General features: G+C 42.9%; 1 protein-coding gene across 8 annotated transcripts in view; it reads left to right on the forward strand.

The window, feature by feature from the left end:
* ADAM22 (ADAM metallopeptidase domain 22) overlaps positions 1–16397 on the forward strand; it is a 280087-nt gene that overhangs the window by 23212 nt on the left and 240478 nt on the right. For all 8 annotated transcript variants that reach the window (XM_075587468.1, XM_075587460.1, XM_075587463.1 and 5 more), the window contains exon 3: positions 4425–4501. In XM_075587468.1, the coding sequence (XP_075443583.1) occupies positions 4425–4501 (77 nt within the window). The remainder of the gene's footprint in view (positions 1–4424; positions 4502–16397) is intronic.

Here is a 16397-nt window from a genome sequence, read left to right on the forward strand (position 1 = left end):
ACATTCTCCGCCGATCTCTTCACATGAATAAAGGGAGCCTACTCAAATGACTCTTTTCTTAAAAACCCTTCTCCGGAAGCAGAACTATTTCTATGTGATGGTCTCTGGAACTGTAAGGATCGTCTGTTCGTCCCTAAGGAGGTAAGATTAGAGGTGCTCCAATTAATGCACGACTCCCGACCTGCTGGTCACCCAGGTGTCCTCAAGACACAGGAACTGTTGCCTCGCTCTTTTTGGTGGCCTAAATTAGCACAAGATGTTAAAAACTGTGTCCTCTCCTGTGAGACTTGTGCTAGGACCAAGACCCCTTGAGCATCACCTGTGGGTTTGCTGCAGCCTCTTCCGGTTGCAACTCGTCCTTGGGGGTCCATATCAATGGATTTTATTGTTGACCTGCCCCGATCAAGTGGACATAATACCATCCTGGTAGTGGTGGATCGACTTACAAAGATGGCTCACTTCATTGCAGCACAGAATCTTCCTTCTGCAGACCAGACAGCCAAGTTGTGAAAGAGGTGTTTCGGCTTCACGGGGGTCCTCATGAGATCATATCCGATAGAGGGGTACAATTCACTTCAAAAGTTTGGAGGACCTTCTGTTCCTCTCTAGGAATTCATTTAAATTTATCGTCTGGCTATCATCCACAATCCAATGGCCAGACAGAAAGGACCAATCAGACTTTGGAACAATACTTACAATGTTTTGTTTGTCATCTGGATTGATTTACTACCATTAGCTGAGTTTTCATACAACAACTCACATCATTCATCGACTCAGAAGAGTCCCTTTTTCTCAAATTATGGATTTCATCCAACCTTTATTCCTTGTTTTCCATCTTCGGCCCCATTCCGGCAGTTACAGAGAAACTGGAGACTCTGCGAGACATCCAGGAGACCCTCAAAGAGACACTTCGTGAGACTCAAGTGAAGTACAAAAGAGCACCAGACCAACACTGCAGACCCTCCCCTGAATTTCAAGTCGGGGGATAAAGTCTGGCTTTCTACAAGAAATCTACGTTTAAAGGTTCCAACCATTAAATTGGGCCAAAAATACATTGGGCCATTTCGCATCTCAGCACTAATAAATCCAGTGTCCTTCAGATTAGAGCTTCCTGAGACCATCAAAATACACCCTGTGTTTCATTCTTCTCTGCTGAAACCTTTCCGTGAGAATCCGTTTCCTGGACGGAGAATTCCACCACTTGAACCCATCCTCGTAGATAACGAAGAGGAATTCATTGTGGAGAGAATTTTGGATTCCAGGTTACACCGAGGGAAACTACAGTACCTGATTCAGTGGGGGGGGGGGCTATGGCCCAGAGGAGAGGTCTTGGGAACCCAAAGATTTTGTACATGCTCCGCGACTAGTCAAAGGTTTCCACCGGAGATATCCAGACAAGCCTAGCAAGGATCGTCCGGAGAACGCTCTTGGGAGGGGGGAGTAATTTCATTATGTCTCCTTCTCGACACTTTATCATACCTGAAGAAGCACCACCACCTTTGAGATATTCAGAAGGATTTATTGGTGGTGTCATATTCTCTAGCCTGCTGTTCCCATGCTTAGCCACCGGGACTGCTGCCACTCTCAATGTCTTGTTCTAGCCTGCAGTATCTATACTTGTCCACCGGGATTGCTGCTGCTAAACTATGGAACATTCCAGACCCTGATACCTGACACCTCTGCACCTGTGCTCCACCTCTCAGCCTGCATATATAAACCTCCCTTTCCTGTTCCTCCTTGCCTGTTTATACTGGTTCCTTAGCTCCTGCAAGGTTCCTGTGTTTACTGCTGTGCTAGCTATTGCTATCATCCTGTTCCAGTCTCCTCGTTGCCGACCTCTGCTTGTTACCTGACTACGCTATCTGCCGCCTGAGTTGGACCTCGGCTTGTGACCCCTACTACGCTCCTGCTGTTCCTGCCACTGGGATCCACTCCAGCCGAAGTCCAATCCTTGACATGTGGTTTGGGTCTTTTTTGCCCTCTTTGACCCAGAATTGCACCATGTTTGCCTTGACTCATGGACCTTGCTGTCACTGATCTGAACTTGTACACTTCCTCTGAATTGGGGTGACCAGATTTGTCACGGCAAAAACCGGGACAAATCTCATGCATGCGCAGTTGGCAGTTTAGGTATTGGTCAAGCCTCAGCACCTTCCTAGCAGGCCAAGATAGGGGGCATCTAGGGAAGAGCATACAGACAGAGAACAGTGGTGAAACTATACATGAAGTAACGTGTACAATGTAACAGAGACTGTATCAGTGATGATTAATAAAGATGCTGTTTGTATGAATAAAGTTCCTGGCACCCATCATTGCATTACCAATGCCCAGCCTGCACGGATCCAGCACCCTGACAAGGTAATCAACTGTAAGTAAGCCAAAATAAGAGACGTTTGATGTAAACTCCCTGGGAACCCGTCAGGGAGAGTTACATTAGTAATATGAGTGCCTAAGTAATTCACAGCATAAATATGTTTATTCTATTTACCAGTTGGTATAAAGTCTGAGGAATTCTAGTAGTCTAATTACCGAACAAAGAAACCTAGAAAGATCTGATTTAATTAGCTGTTTTAGTCTGCTTTGTCCAAGACTGGAAATGTTATAAAAGGGGAAGACAGGAGGAGTGATTAAAGCAGTGTGCATTAATTGTGTTTAGTTTTTCTCTCGTCAGTGGGTTGTACACATGGCTGACTTCAACATTTGCAAAGTTTTGACTAAATATTAGGGAGCTGCTAGTGTATTGTGCACAGATTTTCCTTGGGAGGACCAGTTTGGATTAATACTAGTTTAGAGCAGCAGTAGTATATGACCACATCTTGGTCACACATTCAATATGCCGTAAAGACATCTTTTCTTTGATGGCCAAGAGTTCAGCTCTTCTTCAAAGACTCACCGTGAAGACAGATTCATAGCAATGTTAATAACGGACACAGATGAATATTCACCTAACAATTGTTAGTGAACTTAATGGCCTTTAACAGTCTGTAATGGGTATTGCCGTTCGGGGAATAACTTCCATTATTCCACCGTGCCCATTGGAGTGACATTAACTCAACTAGACATACCCAAAGCTGCACAGCAGAGCTCTGCAGAGCACAAACAGGAGGAGCTTGTCAATCATGTACCTAATGAATGTGAAACCATTGAAGTAAAACTGTAGCGTAGATATTAACGGTTAACGGTTACATCAACGGTTCCGATACAGGTATATAACATATGTTTAAATGATTGTAATAATTTTTTTAATTTATTTTTATTAGGGATGATGAGTTTATGGCGACTTAGTGCCCCTTGATAGTGGACACTTTTGACCTTTTCTTGTTTAACCCAGCAGGTATCCAAACATCACACTACATTGCCTAACATAATTACTTGGCTAGGGTGACCAGATTTTCAAAAGTAGAAACTGGGACATTTAAAAAGGATTTATAAACACATGACATTACTTAAGAATATATATTATAATGGTATCCGGGACCGTATTCTTTGCACAACAGTAATATGCCGTGAATAGCAGAGTTATGTATCAAACTCTGTGTTATCGCATGTTATTCTCTTTATTCATACCAGCGGACTTTACCATTATATTAAAAATGTTTATTCTTTGACATGATCGCTCACATACGAACATGCAATGTCTATTTTTTTTTTAATGGTTTTAAGAGTATTGAGCGAGTCCAAACAGGGGGGAAAAAAATTTAAACCAGGACATTGGTGCGATTTTGAGAAAATTGCCAGGACACCGGAACGTTTAATTAAAATCCTGGACGTATGGGCACCCTATCCCTGTCTAAAGAAGTCATTATTAATATGGTGAAAGGCCATTTCACAACACTAGAATGCGCACAGTGATACGAAAAAATTCCGCTTAAAAAAAGAATCTTGCTAGTCCGAAATGTTGCGTATTTCTCAGGTGTGTGGGTTATGTGCTATACTTTTAATTCTAAGTATGTTTGCATTAGATTTTACAGTGTGCAGACAATTCTCTTGTTTAGGACTATCCCCCTCCCCCCTTCCTACCTTGTGTGTTCAAAAGGCGCACATTGAACATATTTGTGTTGCTTTGTTCTTTCCAAAAGACACAAAATAAAAATCCAGCTTCACCCTCACGAAAAAAGACTGTATTATCCTCAAAATGTCAGTTCATAACGTGTCACTTATATCTTAGTCTTTTCTTTTCATGTGAATCCCTTTATTGCCAGAGACACACCACCAGTGGCGGATTTCCAATTAGGCCTGTGAGGCCCGAGCCTAGGGGGCGGCGAATCTTGAAATCCGCCGCTGCCCCCTCCGCCCCCCCCCCCCCCATGCATTGACAAAGAAATGCTTGTCTCGGAGATAAGGGGTTAAAGTGAAAGGTAATAGTTGTTATAATGTCCGTTAGTTCTGAATACTAAATCCAACCCATCTTTGTCTCTTCGCAGTCCACTCATGTTGCACAGGCCAGCTTTCAAGTTGATGCTTTTGGGTCTTCGTTCATCCTGGATGTAGCATTGAACCAGTGAGTATTAAAATGTTACTGGAGAAATGATTTGTTTGTATGAGACGTGCGTACACTCACATCTCACTCACTCACAACTTGCCGTTTTTGCTTATGTAACTGGGAAGATCCATCCCATTGATAAATACAGCTCTAATTCTGTAGGAATTAACATAATTTAGGGAGCTTATTGTCTTTAGACCTTTTTACCTGTCAGTGCTCTGAGTGAAAGTTCCAATGATGATATTGTCATGTGAGTCGTTGCCGCTCCCATAGGCAGTGAGCCCCATGAAGCCCACAGTGCCATTAATCTGTGCTGTTGCACTAAACCAGCCAAATCTTAACTTTGTTTCTTCTGCCTTTGTGATTGATATGTTAATTATAGCTCAGATTTGTGTTTTTTTCTATGGATCCAGAAAAGTATCGTATATTCAGCATTCTGTGTTGTTGTTATTATTATATTCCATAGTGCAGTACAATAGGGTTGGAGGACGAAAGACAATACAATAACAAACATTAACATACATTGTTACAGTAGGTAAAGAGGGCCCTGCCCCAATGAGCTTACAATCTAAAAGGAAGGGTAAGCGGAAACATAAGGTACAGGGGGATGAGAAGATTGCTGTGTTTTGGAATCATAACAGAGCAGCTGCAACATCAGCTAACGGCATCAAACGGCTGACACCCTTTGGCTGTCCCATTTGGGGCGACACAGATGTGGGCTGAACAGGTTCTGAATTAATTCAGCTGTGCTATGCAAGTCATTATTCCAGGGCAGTAAACATTGCAGAGGGCAGGGCTGACAAAACACATTGCACGAAATACCAGGTGTTAACCCTCAGCACGCTGTTTCTATGCAGAGGGGAGAAGCTCTTGGGGATTCCTTTCAGGCTTCCGTCTGTGTGTGATTGTTTTAGAGGGTTTGTGTGAAACTGCCCTTTGTATACTTCCAACATTCCAGTATAAACTAATATATACGCAACGGTTTATCTACACACTTTTCTTTTGTTATGTTGTTGGATAACATTCACTTAAAGTGCCTTATACCTGTGCTGTCTTATACCTTAGCACCACTTAGGTGCAATTCAATATTTGTGCTGTTTTTGTTTGGAGTTAAATCTATATTGTGTAACCCATGTTCCCCCCCCCCGCAGATTGGACCACCTGTAGTGAGGGCTGGCTACATGTATAATGGTGGTGCATACCTGCTTGGAACAGGAGGGCCTGAGTCTCCCGCGTTGGTGTGGGGGATGACAGGGCCAGGCTTCTGGGGTATATGCCTTCATCTTTAGTGGTGGTGGTGCAGCGCCTCCATTTTCTGGCGAAACCTAGGGGATAGGTTGGAATCTTCCCAGAGAAAACCCTGGTCCCGGGGCGAGAGATTCCAATCTCACACACAGTCTCTTTTTATATAAAACCAGCAATGTCTTTATTGTCCTTGTAGCAATTTTACAGCGCACAGCAGCAGCAGCAGTTCATGTACAACAGTGCTTCCAAATGTACAGGTATATTTCTCCCCTCCTCTCCTCCAGGCGGTACTTTGGGGCTTCAATACCCCAACCCCCACCTCCCGGCTGTACTCTCTGGATAAGGGTAGATCTCTCCCCCCCTCACCCCCTCAGCAGGGTGAGGGGCATTGGTCCACAGCACTTAGTGCTATCAGCTCTACTCAGTATGGCTGAGTGTCTTCCCTCCTGTTTCCTTGAACTCCCAGACCATGCTCTCTCTGTTCCAGCACTCTCCACTCTCTCTTGATTCCACTCCTGCACAACTGCCAGGGCAGGACTCCTCACACACACTCTCTAGATCCCAGACAGAACTCTCCTACAGACTCTCAGACTGAACACAGACACACACAGGAGCAGTCCACTAAATAGATACAGCCCTGCCCCTCATGATGTCAGCAGGACCTCCCCTCTGTCTCAGGCCTGCCACAGAGTCAGGGGCCTACCTCTATCACTCAAGGCAGGGCTTAGTGGGGGGAAAACCCATGATTACTACTGGCGCCTGCCCTTAACAGGGCTTACTCCAGTAGGAGAAGGATAGGTAGCCCACTATTTGTTACCGGGGCTACAATTGCATGAGAAGACATTGATTTATCAGCTGAATTGTACTATATTAGCGCATAAAAAAAATGTAGCTACATTGTCTGTCTGTATTTTTTATTTAAAAAAAAAAACCCTGTTAAACACGGGGACAAACCTATATTACTCACATACTGGAAAGGTTTCTACAATAAATTCATGGTAAAAATAGAAGGGAAGAGATCTAGAAGTTGAAAGTAGATTTGCCAATAAAATCTGGGTACTCTTGGTTTACAAATAAATACTCTGCATACTCTCCCACTGTAACCATCGATACACTGACAGTAATGGAACATCCAATAGCACGTCTCAGGGCTGTAAAGCTTATCCCCCTTTTTGGGGATCTGGGCCAAAGTAGGCAAAACAAAAAAATACATATTGTAGGATTTAATGGCTTCCCAAGCGATTAAATTCAAACCAGCATATACTCAATATCTTCTAAAATATCAGCTGAATTACCAGCAATAAACTGGGATCACATATGTCCCTCTGAGAAACACCCCTCTCCAGAACAGTGTTAATATGAGATTCAAGAGTTGAAGACCAACAGTGTTTTTGAGTGGATATATACATATTTTAGCTATTGTATAATTATAAATATCCAACACTACCTATTTTCTCTGTTTATCTTTATTTCTTTTTTTTTTTGGTTGAGTGTCTTATTTTTCTGAGGGCGCAGATTGTAAGAAGCAAGGAAGGGTTGCAGTACCTTTAAACATGGTGGATTTTTTGATGTAGAGTAAGATGAGAAAATAACGATACGCAGAGATGCAGAATTTGATACATCTCATTATAATATGTGCACCGTCTAACTTCTGCTTCAGTCCCACTGACACTTCGGAAGTGGTGAGCTGGGGAACGTGGAGAAAAATTGGAGCAATGTACCTTAAAACTTTGATCCCAAATTGTGCTCAAAAATTGTCTAATTGTACAGAATCCATAGGTTGCATTTCGGCTTGACAAGTACAGGGATGTAAGCGTGTTAGTCAACAGAATATAGAACTGGTCAAAGCTGATACTGTGTATAAATGAAGGAGAGCATAATCCATTTGCACAAAGCATCTAATTCTTTGAATGCATTAAAAAACATGAACGATGTACTACGTGTTGTTAGAAATTGAGATCTTTTGTAACACATCCAAGTTCATCTTCCAAAGAAATAAAGTGTGTGGGTTTGTCATTTTACATTTTTTTTTTGTGCATTTCCTACTCTAGTTAAGAGAATATTCAGTCCACGGACCAAGAAAGAAGCAGCTATAGGCGCAGTAATTATATGCATTACTAGTTGAAGGGAAATAGTTATATCTTTGTGTTATTGTGACATTGTAATTCTTTTTTTTTTAATTGTTAATTTAATTTATTATGACATCCTGATATACTGTTTCTGCTTGGCAGTATCAGATTTTTAGGGATAGAGCAGAAGGCACATATTTCGTCTTTGGGAATTAGTTGTTTTGTTTCAATGGGCTAAATATTGCTATTTCACAAATAATGCAATATCACATGATATCCTGGATTTTATCTTACCGACCAAAGGCATATCTTCAGTGGTAACAGGGTAAAAATAAATGAGGCTTTTCGCCGGGGTAATATGTTAGTGACATGTTTGTTGCGAGTCATTCAAATGAGCATATTAATGAGTAGTTATTACACTCGGATGCTATTTACTAAAGTCTCATCACTCTCACTATTGGACTACCACCAAAAACTATTACAGACTGTTATTACAACTCTCAGGCTGGTGCTAGGCCTTTCTTGACAATCCATATAATGGATAGCAAATACCGTATGTCCAAATACATAGACTGGCATTTAAGATTACGCACATAGTAGCCATATAGGACAGCTAGGCATAGTTAATACATGCCTTGCTGGGCTCTAAAAATATTCAGGGGTAATGTTTACACTTTTCTAACATCCCCAAGAGTAGCATACCATAGGGCCCTACTAACCATAGTAGCCACGTCCATATAGAATAAAAATGCAATTCTCATACATACAATAACTTGTAAGCCAATAAAACACATATATGTTTAGTGCTGTGGGGGTTTAAGGGCTTGGTTGGGTTCAATTGTGCTGAAGGAATTGAAAATATAAATCCAACGTCACACCACTCTTGTAGATGGCCCACACCATCATAAGAACAAACTGGATCTAATCCTTAAAAATACATGGGGATCTTCTGGGCCCCAATTGCCCTAAAGTCAACTGGTGTTAAAACACTTAAAAGTAAAATAATTGTAATTTAAAAAAAAAAAAAAAAAACACTTGCATGTACAGTAACATGGTGGAGGAAAAAACTAAGGCACTCTCTCTATAATGCGATACAAATAACGGGGTAAAATTACCGTCAAGGTGGACCCTTACAAGCACCCTATTGCCAGTGCCTTATGATGGAGTCCAATTCGTGCTGCTCAAACCAATAGGATCTATCCAGGATCCTCATATATATATATAGTATATACCGTATTTCCTCGATTCTAAGACGCCATCGATTGTAAGACGCACCATCAATTTGGCCCTTACAATCAAAGAAAATTACTTTTTCACTTACCATGTTCCAGGAAAGGTCCCATGTCAGCGGAGGATGAAGCGGCGGTGGCGGAGGCAGTAGAGGTCCCACGTCTGCAGATTGTTGAAGATGGACAGTGGGCAGGTGTGTGGCGGTAGAACAGGGCCCAAGTCTGCAGGTGAATGAAGATAAGAAGACAGCGGGCGTGCGGTGGCGGCAGGAGATCATAATAGCAGGAGAGCTGAGCAGGAGCAGAACGGCATAGGGGAGCAGCTGGGAAGGAGCACACTGTAACACCAGAAGTTGACCGGTGTCTGACTTCCGGTTACAGTGTGCTCATCCCCAGCTGTTCCCCTATGAAGCTCTGCTCAGATCTCCTGCTATTATGATCTCCTGCCGCCACCTCCACCGCACGCCCGCTGTCGTCTTATCTTTATTCACCTGCAGACTTGGGACCTGTCCTGCTGCTGCCACCGCTGCCGCACTCCCGCCCGCTGTCCATCTTCAACCATATGCAGACGTGGGACCTCTCCTGCTACCGCCCGCTTCATCCTCCGCTGACATGGGACCTCTCCTGAAACATGGTAAGTGAAAAGAGGGGGTTATTTCTGTGGACACTTTTTATTTTGTATTTTTTTAATACATCGATTCTAAGACGCACCCCGATTTCAGACATGTGAAAATCGGAAAAAAGGTGCATCTTAGAATCGAGGAAATAGGGTAGTAGGTGAAAAATGGGGGGAGGGGAGCGCAGAAATTAGCTAAAATGTTGTGTGAACAATACGAACAGGGGTGGGTGTACAATTAGAGGTGTGAAGAATGCACACATATGCATGTTAAACACATCAATGGTTTAGGAATATATAATATCAATATTACCCCATAATACGCCCATGTGGAAAATGTAAAAGGTTTCTTTGAGAGATTTGTTCTGATTGTCCAGTCTCCAATTTCCCTCAAGTCCACAGATAATCACAGCAGTGTGTGAAGGATATGTGAGATGTGAGTTTCCTGGTCACGTGGGGGTTCCCTTATTGCCGGACAGCAAACGCAGAGAGATAATATGTTTTTTAAAAACAGATATATTTATTAAACACAGTAGTAATGTGCAACTCACATCAAGTAACTTCTTGCGCTGGCGACAACGGATTCCAGGATCGCTACGGCACAGAAAGGTCCCTGCTACTGCTTCCGGTATAGGCTGCTGGAACACAGCGATTCCCAAGACCAACGGTGACCGTCGAGTGCAAAAATACCACACAGATGAGAGCAAAGCGTTTTGCAGTGTCTACTGCTTCCTCAGGCTCAATGATTCTGTGTGGTGTCTCCGGTCGGCTTTAAAGGCTCCCCTACTGATTGTGAATTAGAATCCTTGCCGTGGGAAGTGTGCTCTCAATGTTCTTACTAATGCCCACAGCATCTTTTAACAAGCAGATGGCCAGTAGCCATTTTGTAGTATAGAGATATATAGCATATGGATTTCTTCGCATATACTATATACTGTATTGCCAATGTTAGCACAAAATTACATATTCAAACATGAATTCGTATTATAAAATATATTGAGTTATGCAGACATAAAAAATGGTTAATATATATATATTCCCATTTAAACGGCTTTAACCAGACCAGAGCATATATCTTGGTTCTTAGGTTCGCAGTACATATATCAAAAATGTTTGGGTCTTGGAACTGGACCAAACCTTTCTGTATGATTCATTTATAATAGTCAAATTCTATAGGTTTGAAAACATTGATCGAGTACATATTAAACATTGATCGTTAAGAGTGTATATATAAACATAAAAACCTTACATTGATAAAAATTACAATCTATTACATAATATTTCATTCTTTCAAAAATCTTAAAACCTTTTCGATTATCAAAAAATTATCTTAAAATTATGCTTTGAGGCCATAGGGGCAGAGATTGATAAGGTCTACTGTCAATAACTTATGAACCAGAGGAGAATCATATATTAAAGTACAGAACAAAACAATGATAGACAGCACTCTCAATATTGGAAAACTAATAGCTATGTGCAGAGTGCAAACAAGGAACAAAAGAAGGACCTGATTTCCTCCTAAACAATTAACACCATATTAATTATTGTTCCAGCACTCACTGACTTCTTAGACAAATCTCAAAACGGGATAAATGCCAAATGAAAAAATATTTAATGCAAGCACAAGGTAAACATGTACATGGAGAAATGCAACACAGGCAAAAAAATATAGCACAAAAACCTAAAAGCATAGGTAGCATGGGGACATGACACAGGGAAAGTGAGTGGGAAAACAAGGATAGGTGGGGAAAGGGGGAAAGTGGGAAAAAAGGGTAAATAAGGGGGGCAACGTTTCGGGGAGAAAACCCCTTCCTCAGGCCCATTCCTCCCAGAGGAACATAAGGTACTTCCCTTAACCATGTAACCCCAAATATAATGAGCAGAGCACCTAGAACAAAGAACAACCATTGTCCATATGAGCAATCAATACTAAAAAAATATCCAGCAATCGCAGAAGATCACAAGCTAATGAGCAATATAGTTTAAAATCAAACCGCAAAGTCCTTATAGCTTCTGGCAACAACCGTAATGCCTGTCACTCTTCTCCTGCTGAATGGGGCCATAGGGGCAGAGATTGATAATGTCTACTGTCAATAATTTATGAACCAGAGGAGAATCATATATTACAGTACATTCAGGAGGCCATAAATACTGACGATAGAGGTGATGATCTGTGGAAGAGAGTGTCAGTCAGACAAATGAACCTATATCAATATCCACATTTAATCCATTTGCATTAGTAAGAACATTGATAGCACACTTCCCACAGCAAGGATTCTAATTCACAATCAGTAGGGGAGACTTCAAAGCCGAACGGAGACACCGCACAGAATCATTGAGCCTGAGGAAGCAGTAGACACTGCGAAACGCGTTGCTCTCATCTGTGTGGTATTTTTGCACTCGACGGCCACCGTAGGTCTTGGGCATCGCTGCGTTCCAGCAGCCTATACTGGACGCGGTAGCAGGGACCCTTCTGTGCCGTAGCGATCCTGGAATCCGCTGCCACCGTCAGAGGAAGTTACTTGATGTGAGTTGCTCATTGCTACTGTGTATAATAAATATATCTGGTTTTGTTTTTTTAAACTATTATCTCTCTGTGTTTGCTGTCCAGCACTGAGGGACCCCCCATGTGACCAGGAAACTCACATCTCACACATCCTTCACACACTGCTGTGACTATCTGTAGACTTGAGAGAAATTGGAGACTGGACAATCAGAACAAATCTCTCAAAGAAATCTTTTACATATTCCATGCTTACACATGGCCATGTAAGTGATATTGATATGATATATTCCTAAACCATTGATGTGTTACACCTGCATATGTGTGCATTCTTCACACCTCTAATTGTACACCCATCCCTGTTTGTATAGTTCACACAACATTTCAGCTCATTTCTGCGCTCCCCTCCCCCTTTTTTCACCATGTAAAGTAACAGTATACTTACAGTCTGTGCCTCTGCATGGTCCATAGGAAATGCAATAATTAATCAACAAAAGCAAAATCTGTAGCCTACATGTAATAATAACCATCTACAGGGCCAATCCCTCTTCTATCCAGTGCCACACTTTCCCCACAGTGACCCATACATAACGTTGAATAAGTAAATGGTACTTGAAGGTCCATCTTTCTACATTTCTTCTTTTCCTTTCATGTTCTCCTTCTCATGTTCACAGCTGGTCCCTTCCTTCTCTACCGACATTTCATTGTTACGCGGCAGGGCTCTGCCTTTCAGTTGCTAGAAGCACCCCATCAAATCACATTTTTACACGCACACACTCTCCAAGTACCCTACATGATTTTGGCTCCTGTAAGACCAGCTGTGCGTATTATTACACAAAACATTGTGTGTGTGTGGTAAGCTGCATAGGTCCGTTAAGGTATTTCCATAGGAAATTCTTGGATGTTTTCTGTCTTTATCAAAACTTTTAACTTCTGTTTTGAGCATTGGTGGCTGAATGTGAGCTACTTTTTGGAGAGAGTATTTGAATTTATGTGAATTTGTTCTTTTTTTTAAAATTTTTTATGATAACTACCCAAGTTATATTTGCAATTTAGATAGTTTACTAGAAAATATGCACTATAAAATGCACCTGTGATCCCGGGAATGCACAGAGATGAAAAGATTTGCACAAGTTCGCATGAAGTGTAATTGGTCCAGGATGGTATTTAACCGACATTATTTTATATTATTAAAGACAAAGAGCATATAGATGTTAAAGCAGCAGCCTGTAATTGATATTTGTTTTGCATTACTTTGGGAGATCTACTCTTGTCCATTCCAAAGCTGATTTTGTTTTAAACATCTGATGCTTTCTTCAGGAGATATAATAAGCGTTTCAAATATTAAGTGTCCAAGAGATTTACATGAAGTTCTCTCCAGAGCCCATTCCAGTCTAAGGATTACTGGGGTGAACTCAAAAGCCAAAGATTAAGAACATCCCTGACTAAGAAAATTGAAAAACACTAGAAAAACTAAAAAAAAAAAAACAGGACATGCTCAAGGAAAAAAATACTACATTATATGAGTTAAACTCCTATAGACTTCTAGGGGGGATTGCTGCTTCATATATGTAAAGATGTTATGGTGGTTTAAGGCCATAGTGAATACTCTATGGGTGTCAAGACTTGGGTATAATATCTTGGCATGATTGATATCTAAAACCGTTCTTTACAAATTCCCTGCATGCTATACTGCTGCGGCACAGTTTATTCGAGCATTTGCCCGTTCTGTGCCGCAGCAGTAGCCTGGCGCGCGCCCGAGTGTGACGGGCGCGCGCCGAAGCAGCGGAAGAGCGCCCTCCGATCGGGGCGCTCTCCCTACCGCTGCCGGGTCCGCTGGGTCCCCCGGAACCCCCTGTTGCTGTCCCGCGATCGCGGGACACCAGGGCTCCCTCGGGGAGCCCCTGGACACGCGTGCAGGGGGCGCACGCTCCCGATGACGCGTGACCGCGCGTCTATGACGCGCGGCACGCCGAGGGGCGGCCACTAGCAAGCCGGGAGATTTCCCGGCTTGCGGTACCGACCACACTTCAATAAAGTGTGTCGGTAGTGTATATAGGATATATATTTTAACCCCTTCTCTTCCCGAGGGCACAGCAACTTGTCATGCTGCAGGTACGTCACTGCCCACTTTGTCTGGAAAAAGATAAGTAAAGGATTCAGATAAAGGTCAAATCTCCCCCCCCCCCATCCCCCATCCCCACACCCCTCACCCCCAAAATAACTTTTCCTCTTCTCCTTTTTGGTCCCTTGATTGTTTTGAGAAAAATGTCAAATGAAAATGATGTAAAAAACATTTTCTGAAGCGCTTGATCTTCCGGCTCAATAGGCTCCGGTAAAAGGAGAAGACTTAGGCTGCATGTAATGAAGGAAAGTCTTCAGCGTGAAACCATTTGAAATCTGGCAGACAGGCTCTGTATGATCAGCAGCGATCCATTGCGCGTGTGAATTCTGCTCTCGTTACATCACGTTTCCGCCGGTGTAATCTCCAGGGTATTCCCTGCGGCTGCACAGGAGGAGACATCGTAAATGTAAAAAGGTTCACTTCCGTAGAGGGCTCTAAAATATTCATGCTTATTAGTGACCTTGCAGATATGGTCAGATGTGACTGTAACCCATAGATCTTCTTCAGGTTCTCGTGCTCGTGACATGTTGAGGAGGAAAGCAGAAACTGACTAGAGACACATTAACATGTTAACCTGGCATATAGATAGAAATCAAAATACCGTCTTATGTGTAGCCTTCATAGTATAGCAAGCTTTACATTCCCTTTTGGTGGCATATGGTGGAATATTCTGTCCCAAAACTGTTGATGAATCCTGTGCAAACTGTGACATTTTGGGCCTTCATTGAGGCTTTCAATGCAATATGACTTTATAGCAGGGATGCTCAACTCTAGTCCTCAAGCCCGCCCCCCACCCCCTACCCCCAACAGGTCAGGTTTTCCGGCTATCCCAGCTTCAGCACAGGTGGTTCAATCAGAGGCTCTGTCAAAGACTAAGCCTCTGATTGAGCCACCTGTGCTGAAGCAGGAATATCCTGAAAACCTGACCTGTTGGGGGGCGGAGAAGGCGGCGGGGGCTTGAGGACTCGAGTTGAGACCCCTGCTTTATAGGATAAGGCCGTCTGAGGTCTAATAGAATATGTTGTGTTCTCGCTAAGCACAATGAGGCTGGATACATCGGTAGTCATATAATTTTATGGAGGTCCATCAGATATGGAAAAGGGTTCTGGCTTTGTATTGAGAGACCCTGCCTCGTATCCTAGTGTAGCCCTGTGTAGTTTTGGGGTTACATGCCTTTCTTCTCCTGTGCAATAATCCCTGTTAAGGGCAGGTTTGCCAGGAGTAATCATGGGGTTTGCCCTCACACTCCTGTGCTGTGTAATATCTAGTGAAGGAAGTGACATCAGGCTCTGTGTCCACTAACAGTGACATAGGGGTGGTGCCTACTGAATCTATTTAATATGCAGCACATCCTGTATTTAGTTAGTTGTCTCACCCACCTGAGTGAGACTGGTCTGACCCAGCAAACTGTCAAGGCTTTGGCAGCTTTTGTGGCCCTCCCTTAGGGGAGAGGTGTGGGCAGACTATTCCTCTTACTCCATCAGGGTGTAAGGGAAGAGCAGTGACAGCTTCTAGGGACCTGACTAGGAGTTGTGTCCAGGGACTTTCTTTGGGTTGGCAACCTGAGATGAGCGGCTAGAAGACCGGCCGCTATGATGGGCGGCTGTCCATATATGGTGACAATAAAGGATACCAAAGAAAGAGATCGCTCCTGTCCTGATTGTGGAGTCACTTGGGAAGAAAGTGCACATAGAGGTTCTCTTTCAGGGACTCCTCCCTACTACGCTGGGGGCCTGGAAGAGATGTAGGCGCTGTACCATGAGTGAGTATAACTCAGCAATACCTCATAAGCCAGTCCTGATGCCATCCCCCATACCACCGCGGGAGACTCAGGGATTCTGTAAGCCAGCAGGTGCACTACACTACACTTCATGTAACTGGGGTCAGTGTCCACATAGGGGGGGCAATATGAGATTGGCCCGGGCAACCACCGTTATACTAGCATCATCTTTTTTGTGACCTTTGGCAAGTCTCTTCACCTCTTTAGCATAGCAATGTACTTTTTACATGCTTGTTATAAAAACTAGGAACATGCCAGGGCAGGTAAGAGAGTTTATACAAGAATGGAAATGAGCAGGTGAGTGTGAGAGGGGACACAATACAGAGAGATAATGGATTGTACGTGAG

Source organism: Ascaphus truei, chromosome 2 (genome assembly GCF_040206685.1).
Source record: "Ascaphus truei isolate aAscTru1 chromosome 2, aAscTru1.hap1, whole genome shotgun sequence".
NCBI lineage: Eukaryota > Metazoa > Chordata > Amphibia > Anura > Ascaphidae > Ascaphus > Ascaphus truei.